General features: G+C 35.2%; 1 protein-coding gene across 4 annotated transcripts in view; it reads left to right on the plus strand.

Moving 5' to 3' along the window:
- Nucleotides 1–17,022, plus strand: part of LOC118199566 (telomerase protein component 1-like) — a 507,852-nt gene that overhangs the window by 306,197 nt on the left and 184,633 nt on the right. For all 4 annotated transcript variants that reach the window (XM_085808431.1, XM_085808432.1, XM_085808434.1 and 1 more), the window contains one exon: nucleotides 12,134–12,443. In XM_085808431.1, coding sequence (XP_085664557.1) covers nucleotides 12,134–12,443 — 310 coding nt within the window. The remainder of the gene's footprint in view (nucleotides 1–12,133; nucleotides 12,444–17,022) is intronic.

Raw genomic sequence — 17,022 nt, forward strand, 5'->3', positions numbered from 1 at the left:
AGCCAATTTTATTTCCTCTGGGCTGGCATAAAATTTTAAAAGGATAGTAAGTTTGTGAGCATTGTATCTAAAAAGTTGAGTATGCCATTGAACTCAGGTGACTGAAGCATTATGCTGCATCATTGGAAGGCATGCTGCAGTGTTAGTTGTGTGTTTAACTATCATACAGTATGTTTATTTTGTTTCCCAGCTATTCTTTTTTAATACTCTGAATTTCATGCAGTATAATTGCTTTATTTGTTTTAATTTTACAATTTAACACCTTAAATAGGTCACTTACCGTAATTTCCAGAAGAAACACTGCAGCGTTTATGTGTTTAAAACTTAAATATTCAGCGGGTGCGGCATTTCTACCCATGCAGAGTTTAGGTGCACTAAATATAAAATATTTCCTATGATGGTCATTGTACATGGTTTGGATGGCCTTGTCATTGTGCATAGACTGCTGCTGTTCCTACACAAAAGACCACTCAGTTGTTTTTTGCGAACGTTGTTTTGTTTACATTCTCTCTCTTGAACGGACCTATATGCCTTATTCACCCTAAACAAGATCTCAGAACAATAACATTCTTCCCCCTTTCAAATCAACATTTTCATCAGTTTGAATAGTCTATCTCCTCTGACATTTGATGAATCTTCCAGGACCCATACTCTCCCCACCCCCTGCCTTTTCTGCAATTTTTTTCAAAGGTGGACACGACTCCACCTGCCTTGCAATAACGAACTCTGGCGTATTTCTCCTTCAGCATGAATCAATTTTTCTTGGCATTCTGCGAGATACAGATCCCATCAGTTTGAGTACAAGTACTTGTTGGATAGTTTTTAAGTAAGAAGAGCAGAAAATTTTTGAAAATGTCACCTAAACGGAACAGAAGCTATACTGCTGGTTTTAAGCTTAATGTAAATTCACGTGCTGAACAAATTGGAAATGGAGCAACAGCTCGAGAGTTTGAAGTGGACGAGAGATGTATTCGACATTGGAGAACTGAAAAAGAACTTCTGAAAAATATGCCACAACAGAAATGAGCCAAAAGAAGTGGTACTGTAAGGTGGCCAAATCTAGAGGACGACCATGCAAACTGGATAAAGGAGCAATGAGGAAAGGGAATGGCAATTTCGACTGTAAAAATTCGCTTACAAGCAAAATTTTAGCAAAACAAATGAACATAAATGATTTCAAAGGAGGTGTAGCAGATTTATAAAAAGAAAAAAATATTTTTGTGCGTACTAGAACAACAGTCGGGCAACAATTACCAATGGACTGGCAGGATAAAAAGGCATCTCTTCTAAAATATGTAATAGATATTATTGGGGAAAAAAAAAAAAAACTTCTTTGGTCACAGATAGTAAATATGGATGAAACGCTGTTAGATTTGTATTCTCCTGCAAACAGACCTGTTGATAAACCTGGTGCAAAAACTGTATCTGTGCTTACGACGGGGCATAAAAGAATGTCATTTACATGTGTGTTAGCTTGTGTCACAAATGGTGACAAGCTAAAGCCGATGGTCATTTTTAAACGAAAGACTATTCCGAAGGGAAATTTTCCTAATGACATAATTATTTGTGCAAACGAGAACGGCTGGATGTGTGAAACAATCATGCATTAGTGGCTACAAAATGTTTGGCATTGTCGTATGGGATCTTTTTTCCTACCAAAAGGGTTATTGATAATGGATTCCATGCATGGTCATTTACTTGAGTTAATGAAAACCAGATGTCAAAAATTGTCTACGACCGAAGCAATAATTCCTGGTGATTTGACAAAAATCTTACAACCGTTAGATTTGTCAGGTAATAAATCCTTCAAAGCTGAAGTCCAAAAGTGGTGGGAGTGTTGGATGAGTGAAGGATTGCATACGTATACCAAAAGTGGTAAAATGTGTTGAGCATCTTAAGAAAAAGTTGCAAAGTGGGTAGGAAGTGCATGGAAATTGGTAAAAACATCGTCAATAATAAAAGGGTTTAAAGAAGCTGAAATTATATCCTTAGATAAAGAGACTGTAAACCAAGAGGATGAATGTGACGATCTGGAAGACTTGGACTTAGATCAGGATTTACTAAATCTTTTTAATTCAGATATTGAAGAATCATATTTTAATGGCTTCATATGATGTATAGTTTGCTGTAATTCCTTTTGTAAGTAAAATTTAAAATTTCGTTTTGTCATCCAAATTTAATATTTCGTTGTTGCAACAATTTTTATAATATTGTCTGAGTATTGCAAATATGGACTTCTTTAGTGGGTAAATATATGTATATACGTGAAGGTAAATATATATTTTCCACATTTCTTACCTTTAATTTATTTTTGAGTTATGGTTTCATTTCATGCATTTTTCTTAACTGGTATGTCATATATCAGGAATTAGGTTGAGATTTTGCATCTATACGGCTCACAACGATGTCACGTGCAATTTAATCTATTGCGGCGTTTACGCTGATGCGGCCTTTCTTCCGGAAATTACGGTAGATCATCCATACTCAACCTGTGCTCTGGCATATTTGTAAATGCGGTCCAAAATGAAAGCATTTACAATTCTTGCAAACAAAGCTTGGATGTTACTTGCACAGCAGTAAAAGTTTAAATTTCTTAAAAATATCTTTAAACTGAAGTTTTGCATGTCTTGTTAAGCTTTAATTTTGTGATGTCCTTGGTGCAGCTAAAAATACCAATGCATGATTTTGGGTAGAAAATCATGTATGTGCAATCAGAACTCATCATGCATTGTACATATGCAAACTATTATAGTTATTGTTGTGACCCTATTAAGTTTATCATTTCCTATTTATTATTATTAAAGAGTTTGTTTTACAATTTTGTTTGATGTATGAATCTGGCAACCAGTTTCAAATGTTGTGATTGGGGGAATTCCCATTCTTCTAAGCAAGCAGCAGTTAAGTTACGTTACTGAGATACTGAATGTTTTTCATCATTAAGATGTACGGATCATTTGATCATTATACTAAACATGTAAATAATCGCATTTATCTGTATGTATTCGTAAAGTTAAATAAATTGGATATAAAACAAAGTCTGATTTTGAATCAAAACAAAACTGGTGTCCGAAGCCAAGACAGAATTTGAAATTATAAAAGTGTACAGGTACGAATGATTTGAGTTACTGCTTATAAGTATACGATATGCTGTTTACGATGATAAAGTTATTTAAATTTTACAAAGTATAAACACTTTAATTTCTTCCGTGTAAATAGAAATTAAGAATTTATTATGAATCATTTTAAGTAACTATTTTAAGTGTACATACAAATATGGATGCTCTGAAAATAAAATGAAAGTCATTAAAAGCTTCATTTATCTCTACGGTGAATAAGTTGAAGCAATATTTGGTGGTGAAAGTAGACGCCAAGGATGACGATAAGCTGAGCACATTGAACGCTCAGTTACAAGTGAAATATTTACCTATAGATGACATTCAAAATAACATTTCGTCATTACTTTTAGAAAATACTGAGACTGTTGCTAAATACAAAGCCGATTTTGAGGCAGCAGAGGATTATAGAGATAATTATCTTGAGCTTAATTAAAGATAGGAATGCTATTAAGTAAAGATTCTGTATCTTTTTTGGAAAGTCCTGCAAAGCATGATGTGGTAAAATTAAGATTACCTAAATTTGAATTTAAAATGTTTTCGGTTGATTTCAAAAATACATTATCCAGAGAACCTGACTGCTATAAACAAATTCCAGTATATACACTGGTGTGCAAAAATTAAGGACGAAGTCGAAAAATTAGCATATCAGCTGAACGAAGAGGCAGAGTGGACAGAAAGACCAATCAGGAGATTAAGTAAGGTGATGTACGGTAGCACATGCGCAGATATGCAAGTAGACGTAATGGGGGAGTGTCTGAGTAGCATAAAGCATGTTGTCAGTGTAAGATCAGTATTTCTGGCAAAGAGATTGCACGCCGTATAGCAGTTAAAATCACACCGAGTTGCTGCCTCAGCGAGAAATGGCGAATAATCAATCTGTTACACGACATCTGGATGCTTTTACCCGAGGTCGAATCATTGGGAAGTTGGAGGAAGGTCGCAGTGTGACAAGTGTGGCTGCAGAGTTCGGAATTGCTCACAGCATCGTTTCACGACTTTGGAGACAATTTCAAACTACAGGAACAGCTATCCGGGGGTTTAGTAGTGGTCGTCCACGAGGAACCACACCCGCAGATGACCGGTATATTGCCTTACAGGCCAGAAGAAACAGGCGGCAGACAGCGGGAGAAATCACTAGACACACGACACAGGCGACTAGATGACCGATATCGCGTTTTACCATTGCCAAAAGACTGCACGGTGGTGGTCTGTTTGCACGACGCCCTGTTCAGTATGTACCTCTAATGCCTGCCCATCGGAGAAGGCGTTCTCTGTGGTGCCTGGAACACCAGAATTGGAGAGACAATGAATGGGGACAAGTACTCTTTACAGATGAGAGCAGATTCAGTCTGAGTAGCGATTCTCATCGCATACTCATCTGGAGAGAGCGGGGAAGCCGCAATCATCCCTCGAACATCATTGAAAGGGACAGGTATGGAGGTGGCGGTGTTCTCGTTAAGGGAGGCATCATGCTTGGTAGTCGTACAGACCTTCACATTTTTGATGCAGGTTTAGTCAACGGAACCCGTTATTGTAACGATATTCTTCTTCCGTATGTGCGTCTTTTTAAAGGCGCTATGGGTCCGCAGTTCCTTTTCATGGACGACAATACACCATGTCATCGCACGGTAGCTGCCGAACAGCTTTTGGAGAGTGAGGATATTGAACGTATGGATTGGCCGGTACGATCTCCGGATCTCAATCCCATCGAGCATGCATGGGATTTTCTAGGCAGACGCTTGGCAGCTCGTACCTTACCACCAGTAACGATTCCGGAGCTTCGATTGGCGCTGCAAGACAAATGGGCAGCAATGCCTCAACAACTCATTGACACCCTCATTCTCAGCATGGGCAGACGCTGTGAAACCTGCCTAGCAGTCAGGGGAGATCATATCCCCTATTAAAGATCGGATGTTTCTTGCTGGACACCCATCACAGGGATGTTACGGCCTTCAGTCGCATTGCGCTCCATGCTACGTTTTCAATAAAGCTTCTTTTGATCCCTCTGATTTCTCTTTTAGTAAGTGTTGCTTACATTACTCATGTCCTTATGTATTGGGGATCTTACGGTGTTAAATGTGTTGATTTGGAAAGCTTTTATACAAAGTTATATTGAAAAAGTCTCGTCCTTAATTTTTGCACACCAGTGTATGCCAGTCTACGGTGCCTGATTCGAGAGCTGCTAGATTAATATCCAGTTTCCCAATAACAGCTGAAAATTATCCAAAGGCCGTCCAACAGCTTAAATTAAGATTTGGGCGGGAGGATCTCTTAGTGTCTGCGATCTCCTTTCACTGGTTCTGAAAAATGCTACGGCTGGGAAGAATGCCCTTGATTTAGCCACCCTCTACGATATGCATGAGACAAAATTATGAGCGTTGGAAAGTTTAGGGTGCACAAAAGAAAAATTTGTTGGCTTTTTAGAGCCATTGGTGAAGTTATGTTTGCCAGAAAATGTTCTGCGAGCGTGGGAAAGGAGTAGAATTTCAGAAAATATTGACAAAGCAGAAGCTACAAGTCAGAGATCCCTGGAAAAACTGATGTGCTTTACGCCACGAAGTCGAATCAGAAGAGATGATAAATTTGGTTCGATCAGGTTTTGAAACTCAAGTTAAGGTTAAAAGGGAAGTTGATACTACAAGAAATGATATTCCTTCTGCTTCAGCTCTTATTTCATCCATGCAGAAAAAGGCTAAATGTATTTTTTTGTGATCATCCACACTTTAGTAGCGACTGTAAGAAAGCTCCCAAGATGACTCTAGATGAGAGGAAATTTCAAGTTATACGCAAAAGATGCTGCCTTGTTTTCCTTAAGCCTGGTCATATGGCAAAAAGGTGTTACAGTAGTGTGAAATGTTTGATTTGTGCACGGAGGCATTACATGTTACTTTGCCCAGATTTACGTAAAGATATTAATTCCTCATCAAAGGACAAAGCAGCAGATCAAAAACAAAATTTGACAGAGACTCTATTGACAAATCTTCCTTCAGAACGTAAAATGTAGTTGAAAACAATCATGATCAGAGTACGGCATAGGGGCAAAGAAATCTGTGTTCGAGCATTAATGGATGATGGATCATATCATTCCTATATTGAGAAGAGCTTAGCTGCTGAGTTAAATCTTCCTCCTTCCGGAAAGGAAGTGTTATCCGAAGGACTGTTTGTCGGAGGAATTTCTCTGGCTGCTGAGCATAATGGGTATACAGTAACTATTGAATGTTTAGATCAAAAGTATTCTACTTCAATGTCTCTGCTTAATTAACAGAAAATTTCTTCAACGCTACCCAGAATACGTGACGAAATATTGCTTGTTGATCTTGCTTCATGAGGAATAAAACTGACAGATGTTGAAAGAAGATACCCCACCTATACATGTTCTTCTAGGAGCCGATGTACTTGCAAGCATTTTAACTGGAAGGATTGAGGTACTTACATCTGGAGTTTTGGCTGTAGAGACTTTACTAGGTTGGACAATTTTAGGACTGGGCAGGAAAAGGCAAGCGGTTAATTTGGTTATTTTCAAAATTTTGAGGTGCCAAAGATATGGGATTTAGAAATTTTAGGGATTACAAATCCTGTAGAAAGAAAAAATAAGATCCCTCTTGAAGAAGAAACTTTGATCCACTTCAAGAAAACCTTAAGGGTATGTGAACAACAACAACAACATTTGGGCATTCCCTGTTCCGTGAACCATGATCAAGGGTATGTGAAGATGGACGTTATGAATTAGCTTTGCCGTCACTAGCTGGTCATCCTGCTCTTTATGATAAGTACGATATAGCTGAATCACGACTTCGGTAACAAACCGTTTGTTAAACAAAAATAACTTTGAAGCCTATGATGCTATATTCCAACAGTGGAAATTAGAAAGCATCTTAGAAACTGTTCCAATGGAGCAGCTGTTTAAGCTCCGTGATTATCTTCCTCATAGGTTTGTTATCAATCCATCCAGCAGTACTACGGATATTCGCCTCCGTAAATGTTCTTCGCTTCTTCCAGCACTTTATTATTATGGCTGTTCTAACTCTTGAATTTCCATTGCCTCCAGCTTTTCAGTCTGCTGTGTCACCACTGTCAGCATCTTATCTTCTGCTCTGTTAATTCTCTTTAGAATTCTATACTGCTGGCTTTCTGTGCAACCTGTACTTTCATTCCATAGATGAGAGCACTCTTCGGATCTTCTTTGTTTTTTATGCGAAATTATTGTTGTACTACAGGATCGTTGATAGCATCTACAAAATACCAGACACTCAGTGTGTTTTTAATTTCTTGACCACAGTGTGGAAATGCTAACTGCATTAAATTTTCATTGTGAGTCTCCAATTCTTGGAAGGTCTCTCCTGCTATCTGTTGTTGGGTCTTAAGCTGCAGTTAAGGATAATCCTTGAGAAATGTTTCTCTAAACTGCAGTTCTAGCATATTAACTAAGGTGTCAATATCTGAACATTTTTCAGCTGGAAGTGTCTGTAAGATGTCAACTGCCTTCCCTCGAAAGAAGGCTGCCATATTTAACACCTTGGTGATGGGATCCCATTGAATTGCTTGCAAAATCATCTTTGTGTTTTGTATACTATCCATGATGACTTCCTGTGATATGGCAAAAATTTAAATGCTGGATGAGACTACTGAACCAGAATGTTATTCAGAGCAGGATAAGCTGGTACATTCAAAGTGGTTGGAATTGGGATGCATTTAGAGAAGAAGCCAGTTCTAGACATTTTTTTTTTTTCTTATACCAGAATTTGCTTCTTGAGTCTCTTGTTCACTGCAGAAATTTCTCCAGTGATGCTGCAATTTCTTCATTTGGAGAAGATTTTGCATTTTAAATTCTTCAATTACAGTTCCTAACATTTCTGATTTTACTATCTCTGACTCTTTTTCAAATTTTTCTTCTATTGGCTACGCTTTCATCCATAGCACCAACAGTTTTCCTTTCAATATTTCTCCATTTCTGCACCATTCTGTTCTATCAAGGTCTTCATTTCGACTGCATTCAAGAGGTTCGAATCCTGCGAACGGGCTGGCTGCACAATCGTTTTCATGGTTTTCCCCATGTGTAACGTGTATACAAACTAGTTTCCCTTAGAAAGTCCTCCACGAAGGCATCCCTTCCCTTAAGGCAGATAGCCCTAGTGTGCTTTGCTATAATTAAGTAAACCAAAACCAAAAACAACTGCATTCACTGCGATGGAGTTCTTCACATTGTTGTCATTCACGGCTGCCTCTTTCTGGTTGGCAGTTATCATTTCAATAGTGGCTTTCAGCTGCTCTTCTATCCTCCTGGTTAATTTTCTTTAAATACTAATTCCAGATAATTAGGAAGAAATGAGTAATTTATTGTGAAAATTAACATAGTAAATAGCTAGTAATAGTTCAAGGAGAATGCAAATATTAAGTATTTCCTCTTTTGCTCACCAAATACAGTACAAAGTCCAAAATCTGGACTGGTCGGGACTTCGGCGATTCCGGATTTGGAATTTTTCCGGATAATAGATCATCAATTTAAATCTGGTAAGATGGCATGCAGATATTATACAATTAAAAATATGAAATCGTAATTTATGAAATAAAGAACAATTATGATCTAAAGGGTATCAAAATTTACAAAAAAAAAAAAAAAAAAAAAAAAAAATGCTTAATATTTATTTGTTTACTTTATTAAACATTTCTGTCGGTGTAAGTTGTTTAAGATGCTTTCACAAAAAATTCAAAAAGTTCCTTTTTCTTCTTTCTTGTGTCATATACAATGGACTTTCCAATTCCATACTCCTTGCATAATTTTGAGACAGATATGCCTTTATCCATTTCTTGCAGCAATTCCACTTTTTGTTTAATGGACATCGAAACATGGTTTCGCTTTGTAGATCCTTTGGCAACTCTAGAATTGGAAAGCTTAGCTTTTATAAAATTGCCGTAATAATAACAGTCTGCAAAAAAGAATAAGTTGGATCAAATTAAAAGATCACGGAGTCTGCTACATTAATTGAAATGCCTTAGAATCACTTAAGATAATTAGCTTAAGATTTAGCATAGCTTAATGGCATCGGTTATACATTATTGGCTAAGTATCACAAGATTGGTCGCGAAAGCCAAGTTGGTTCGCTAAATTTTGTTGTGCTCCTATTGTGTACTGAATTAAGCTTGAATTGTACTAGTTTAATTATTTACTATAACTACGTTTATTTCTTGCTCATGCTTCAAACTAATCCGAGTCCTGAATAAATAAACTCCCACATATACTTAAGGCTTTATCTAGAGGCTGGAGCTTGATACCGCCTGGTGCAGTCTCTACGAGTCCTAAATTCTTCTACAAACCGCTTACCTAAGTTCTAAATTTTCACCATGCCTAAACTTTGGATCCCCCTAAATCATAAAAACTTCTCATCCCTTAATTTTCCCACTCAGTGCTTCCCCAAGTTCCAAAAATTTCATCTTCCCTAAATTCTGCCGACGCTTCTGGGTTTATCGGGAATTACATCTCAGTTATTCTTAATTAAAATAGCACTAAATGTAATCTTTTGACCTGTGAGTTTCATTATCAAAATCTATTTTTAGCGTATGAAAAGAAATTTTTGTTGAATTTTTCCATGTCAACATTTCTTAGAGCATTTAAAAATCTATAATCATCGCCAAGCGTAATGTTAGCATAAAAGGTTGCCATATTCTTGTTATTTAATTACTAATATAAAAAAAATTAGACATCACAGAATGAGTTATTACTGAAGCTGGCATGTATTCATAAAGATGCGGGGATGAAAGCAAAATATAATAAAAAATGACTCGCCAGTTCGGCGTCAGGGATATAAAATAGCTGAATGTTTCAGTTTGAGATGTATGCCAACTAGATACTTAGCTACGGAGCAAATTATTAATCACTAAAATTTATACTTAAATGATTGTTTTTCCACATGTTTTATTATGGAATAAAAAATCAAATGTGCATGTGTAATGCATTAATTAAAAAAAATTGTCTGTGCCTTTGAGGTCCGGATTTTAGATCATTCCGGATTTCAGACTTTATACTGTACATCTTAAAGTCCTCAAATCGCTCTCATGGTAAACTCTACATCACAATTCAGGTAAATATTAAATCTCACAGCTGATTAATAACTGAACTTTCTAGCTGTCAAACCCATATTTATATATTTATAGCATGGATTCTGAAAACTTTTGGAAGAATCGGTTGAGGGCTTTAAAAATATAATTTCGCTAATTTTCCAGAAAATCGTCAAGTTTGCTTGAAGTCATTAAATATCAACGATGGCCCCTTAGAAACAAAATTGCCATATCTGACATTCTGATTGGGGAATTTTTGACAATTCAGATGCTGTTGCACCCAGAAATGAAAGGTCTACATTTCTATAATACAAATAAACAAATACAAATCATATGGCTATAAATCAGATTAAACACAAAATAATCAAAAAAATTGCAAATTATCATTCTAAAAGCAATAAATAAATAAATAAAACAATTCATAACACTACAACAATGCAGAAAAATAACAAAACTATCCAAAAAGATTTAAATACTCGCAAAAATATGTATAAGTAAGGGAATCTAATTTATAATACCATCCTTCTACAATATTATTTATCCTCTGTATTTTTCCATTGCATTTCTACATCTGTATCCTTATGAAATTTTCAAGCAGCTAATCAACAAAGTAATCACAGAATTCTTCAAAACTTGCATCAGAGTTGGTGAATTTTCTTGTATGGCAGACAAACAAGTATCAACACTTTTTTGTGAGTATGTTTACTACAAGAGACATGCTCATTTTGAAGTGAATTTTAATTTATTCCTTGTCTTGTGTGCTCATTAACCAGTTCTGTATCTTTCGCCAACAACTCTGATTTGAGTGGAAATTTCAAACTTTTTTCTATGGAAGAAAGGAAAGCGTCTTTAAAATAACTATAACTTCAACGTCAAAATAATTTAAATTTCTTTAGAACCCAGTGAATAGTGTAATTTGTAATTAAACAAAATAATTTTTCTTACATCTAGTTTTGTTTCTCGGAAAATAAGGAAAACAGCACAAGAACGGCATTTATCTCATTGAAAGTATTCCAAAATCAATATAGATAATTAAGTTTGAAGAAAAATTTTGAGCAGATTTTGAAAGTTCCATCCATATAGAAAGCTTTTCCACTTTTCTTTGCTTCTCTTTCCCTCTTAATAGGGAGGGAAAAATTAATCTTTTAAATCAGAAAATAATAAGAAACTTTGGAATTACTATCCCTTTCAAAAGTTCACTTGAAATCACTAAATATCTCATAGTAGAAACTTCTGGAGCGTATCCTCTAGTATTTTATCTAAAATAGTGTGGAGTAGCTTGAAAGTTGAAAATTGAGGAACATTAGTCAGTATATCAGTCTTCATTAAAATGTTTTTACTTTTTCATTCTAAATATGGGAAACTAAAGTATTTTTTTCTTTTGATCTTCTTTTTGTTATTAGTTTTCTGGTTAAAGGATTAGCTAAATCAGCTTGACAGGAATGAAATTACTCTTCTAAAATGATCTGATCTCTGGTTCTAAGTGTGCCCTTGCAATTTATAGTTCTTTCGTTTATAATAAAAGTTTAATAATAAAGTTTATTTTAGTTCTCTGCTGAATAATTCTGTATCTTTCTATATATTTTTATTTTTAGTGTCAATAATATTTAAAACATCTATGTTCATTAAAACAAGAAACGAATGTAACAGTTAATATTGTAAAAAAAAAATTGCAAATATAACGAAAGTAGGAAGGTCAAGATAGAGACTGAACTCAAACACATCTCCAACCTAATAGTACACATAGGAATAGCTCAACCCTGATTTATAGTGAATCCCCCCACAATATCCATGGAGAAGATTACTGAGGATGATACACTTTCCACATTTACAAAAACAAGGAAGAATTTTTGAAACTGCAAAAACAGGATTCATTTTGGGGAATATAACTGTTAATTGGTAATTAAAATGTTTCCTGTTATTCGCCATAAAGCATGTTATATATTTTACTTTCTTTTCAGCACATTACTACATAATTTGTGATCCGAAAATTAACGGTAAGTGGAATGGAAATTCTGGATCAGCTTTCCGGTGCCTGCTTTATCATTTGCTACATGGACACTGTTATCAAGAACTTTCTGATTTATTATGTTGTCAAATATTTCTGGAAAGTGTGTTTGAATGCCAAGCTGCTGATAATTTGTTAAGTTATTTTTCATACTTGTTGCAAGAGAGAAAACGAGAAAGTAAGGAAAGTACTACGAGTATTGATTATGCAGTTTTATCTTCTTATCACAGCTTTGTGATCAAGAATTTTCACATTTTTCGATCGTAAGTACTTTATATATATACATAACTATATTTTTTAATACTTTATTATTATAAAATAAGTATACAGTAAAGCAGTTTTTTATTTTTGCTGTGAAGCCTCTAAGGATAAGATAAAATTTTGGCTTTAATGTTTCAATAGCCTCTAAGGTCTTTTTTGATTGGTTATTTCCCATTTCTATGCTAAAAATTGTATAATAAATCTTTTTTGAGTGCATTATTTCAGAAATAATGACAATCATTTCAGAAATATGATTTTTATACAACACAAGTGATACGTGTATTTACACAATGACAAATCTGAATGTAAAAATACAATAGTATTCAAACCAAAACTTTTACCAACTAATAGTAATAAAGCAATGTTGTGTTCACCTATTGAGAAATAAAGGTACTTCATCTTTTTATAATCTATAATCATAATAACAGTATCCTTTTTTTAATACTTGCACAATAAACATGCAGTCTGTAATTCCTGCTCTGTTACTGCATCGTATAATGCAGGAAATGCAGAAATATATGCTTGAAGTTATCGAAGAGTTACTTCTGTGGTCTTGGCACCTGCATTGCTTTATTATGTTTGTCTGTCTTTGAATTATTGCACAAATAAATAGGATCTGAAACCCCATGATTGCATACTATTAAAAGTAGGGCTGGTTTAAGTAATTTCAGGTCTCCGTGCAATTTGGGATTTGTACCCCGCCCCCCTCCAAGCAAAATCTTCCACTTTATTTTTCAGGGTAGATTTCTATTCTATAACATAATTCATTGCCATAATTGTTTTACTTCAAAAACCAAAACTTAAACCCATGTGTGATATATTTCATAAAGTACAAACAATTAAATCTGTGGCGTCTTTTTATTCATCCATTTTCTCCAGGTTTCAATTTTTCTGTAATAAATGTTTTTCTTCAATAACTCACGGTATGTTTATAAGCTGTACTGTGCAATCTTGTACTCTCTCCTTGTTCTTTAAAATTGAAAATTTTTTGCCGTATTTGGTTTTCTGGAGTTTTCTTAACTTTATTTCCCATCCCATAGCATAGTTTACTCGAAAGCATAGCTTTTGTTTCCATTGAACATTCACTTAATTTGTTTTCTTATCATGATGTTTATTTAACAAACCCATCTTATAAAATATCCATCTTAAAAATAAGGCAAATTTTTTTGTGCGTTTGGTGGCAGGTAGTTGTTTTTATTGCAGTTATCTTGGAATCTTCAGTTTGTATTCCCTTTTGAGAAATTTTGTAGCCTAGGTACCTAAGCTCTTTTGCCGCGAATTTACATTTGGTCGCATTCACTTTTAAACCTGCTTCTCTTAATAATGTAAAAATTTTATTTAAATCTCTAATATAGTCATTGACATTTTCACTAGTCATTATTATATCATCAAACTAAATAAAAGTAGATTTATAAGGTATTTCTCCCACCTTCTTGGCATGCCTTCATGGTATGGTGGTCTGCACGCTAGGCACGTATTCCAAAGGTCCGCAGTTGGATTCCCGGCGAAGACATTGCTAATTTTTCATCTCTTCTGCTTCCAAAACATACCTAATGTCTACTACAGTGGCGCTCAAACTAAAAGGGTGTTGGATGGTGATTCTCCACACCCAGGATTTGGTGATTGAGTCCTCTAAAAATCTCAGTCACCCTTTAGAAGGGGGAGTATATAAGGTTTTTCTCCCACCTTCTTGGCATGCCTTCATGGTACGATAGTCTGCACGCTGGGCACGTATTCCATAGCCTGCGGTTCGATTCCTGGCGAAGGCGTTGTTAATTTTTCATTTCTTCTGCCTCCAAAAATTACCTATTGTCTCCACAGATTTTCCAAGGACATGTCTTAAAATTATGCCCATGGTTGTTTAAAAGATCAAAAGTTCTCCGCACAAGCCAAAAGGCATTTTCAAAAAGACATAAGTGCCTGATTTTGTTATGAATGTGGTTTCTGGAATACTCTCGGGTTTGGTAGCTATTTGAAAATAACCTGAGGTGAGTTCTAACATGGTCATGTATTTAGTTGATTTTATTTTCCTTATGATTTCTACATTTATAGGAAGTGGATACATGGGATATTTTGTTAAATTAGTTAGCTTCCTTTAGCAAATCACCAAGTCTGTTGGAGGCAAATTGTTCTGTTTGCTCCATAACCACCAGACTAGCATATGGACTAATGGGGATAATTAGTTTTTAACATTTCTTCAATATGTTGCTAAATTATATCTTTTTTTTCATACTACAGAGTTGCCAACTCTCCCGATTTTCGACCGCTCTCCCGCCAACCCGATTTACAATATATTTCTCCCGACTTTTTCTTATTCTTAATATTTCTCACGATTTTTATGGAACTTGGCTTAATACTTTGTTTTATGAACAAAAAAAAAAAAAAAAAAAAAAAAAAGTGATTTTGGACGTCTGAAAGCAACTGAATTTTCTCTAGATTATATCTAAAATGAAACCTTGCAAATCAGATGAGAATTTCTGCTTTGTGATTGACAGCATACGTATCCAGCAACGTCGTTCTCCAGTTGTCCAATGGGCATCGAGCTCCACTGCGTGTCATCTGACATATATTAGCCAATGAGCACAAAGCAAGCTCAAGGCCGTTGGCCGTTCTTTGGATGTTCTTTCGCTATTTCGTTTATCTTGTCCTGAGTTGTGTGAGTACAAGTGCCTTTAGGAAATAGTTTTAGAAATTATCGTCTTTTGATATGTCTGCGAGAAAGGTGAAATACTCGTGCACGTTTCAAAAATCGTACACAGTTGACTTTCCTTCCATTATTTCTTCAAGGAAATGTAATAAATTTGCGATGTGTACCATCTGTCGTTGCGATTTTTCGATTTCGCTTGGTGGAAGGGCAGATGTTCTCAAACATGTGCGTACACAAAAACACAAGGACAACATGAGTTGTTTCGAAAAAACGAAAAATTAAATTTTTCTTCGGAAACAAAAGACCAAAAAGTGATTAATGCAGAATGTCTGTTCTCTGCCTTTTTACTGGAGCACAACCTGCCACTGAATGCATCGGATCACGCTGCAGCTTTATTTAGAAAAATGTTTCCCGATAGTGAAATCGCTAAGAAATACTCAAGTGCAAGGACCAAAACAGGTGCAGTTGTTAAAGAAATGGGTTTGAAAAATAAATCTTCAGTTATTGATTGCATTAAAACAGCTCCATTCTGCCTCTCTACGGATGGAAGCAATAATACCAATTCAAAACTGTATCCAATTGTTGTTTCTTTTTTTAATCCAGAGTCTTCAGAAATTGAGTGCAGTTTACTTTCTGACCCCACTTTAGAAGGACATTCGACAAGCTTTAATATAGCACAGCTAATTATTAAAACTTTAAAATAAAATGCAGTCCCTCTGGATAATTGCTTAGCGCTTGGTGCCGATAATGCACCAGTAATGGTAGGCTTGAAGACTGGTGTTACAGGCATCTTAAGAAAGGCAAATTCAGATTTGCAGATTATGAGGTGCACCTGTCACCTCTTAAATTTAGCAGCTGAAAAAGGGGCAGCTTCTTTACCATTAAATGTGGATGAACACATTGTTGATATTTATTATTATCTTGAAAGGAGTTCTAAAAGAAAGGAAAAATTGAAACAATTCCAACAGCTGCATAATACTGAAATGAGAAAAATTTTGATTTTTTGTAATTTCTGCATCATTCAGCAATTCAACTGGCAGTTCTCAAAATAATACTGCAAAATATAAGCGTAAAGCTGATACAAATTTCTCTCAAAAAAAAAAAAAAATTGCTCAACACACGAAACATTTTCCGATTACTGTAAGTTTATCTTGTGAAGAACGAATATTTATGGTTTTTTCTTCGGACCTTAACAAAGCTTTTTGCTTTTTTTTTACAATTCATTTTGCCATCATTCGATGTTCTGAACACAATTCTACAAAGCAGAATTCCATTAATTCATGTTTTGCAATCAATGATATATGATCTGTTTAAAGACATTTTATCAAAGTTTGTAAAACCAGTCTGTGTTTTGTCTTGTAATTCTATATATGATGTGATTTATGGTGAAACAGAAAATCAGAAGGAAGATGAAGATTTGGTAATAGGAGCTGCAACTACAAAAGTAGTCGAAGAACTTTCAGGAGAAGACAAAAATAAGTTTTATCTTCATGTTAGAAGTTACTTCTGTCGAGTATGTGATTACATACTACATAAATTTCCAGTCAAAGATGAAGTGATTTTGCATGCTAAATTTGCTGATGTTTCTGCTCTAGCAAATGCATCTTTTTTTGATATAAGGTACTTTTTGAACAGATTTCCTGTGTTACTTTGTTTAGTCATGAAAGATGATGATATTGATGTTGCTATTGATATACTGCAGTCGCAATTTTGCAGTTTACAATTAGAAAACTTGGATGAAGTTATAAAATCAGCTAGGATTGACACCCAGTGGAGGTTAATTGGAAAATTGAAAGGTGCTGATGGAATTTTAAAATATAGTGAACTCCCTAGAATTATGTTGGCCATCTTGACAGTTCCCCATAGTAATGCGGAGTGTGAGAGGATTTTCAGTGTTGTTGCGAAAACGAGGACTAAATTTAGACCTAATATTA

This window comes from Stegodyphus dumicola, chromosome X1 (assembly GCF_044657685.1).
Source record: "Stegodyphus dumicola isolate Sdum_Otavi_A_Nest chromosome X1, ASM4465768v1".
In the NCBI taxonomy this organism is placed as follows: Eukaryota; Metazoa; Arthropoda; class Arachnida; order Araneae; family Eresidae; genus Stegodyphus; species Stegodyphus dumicola.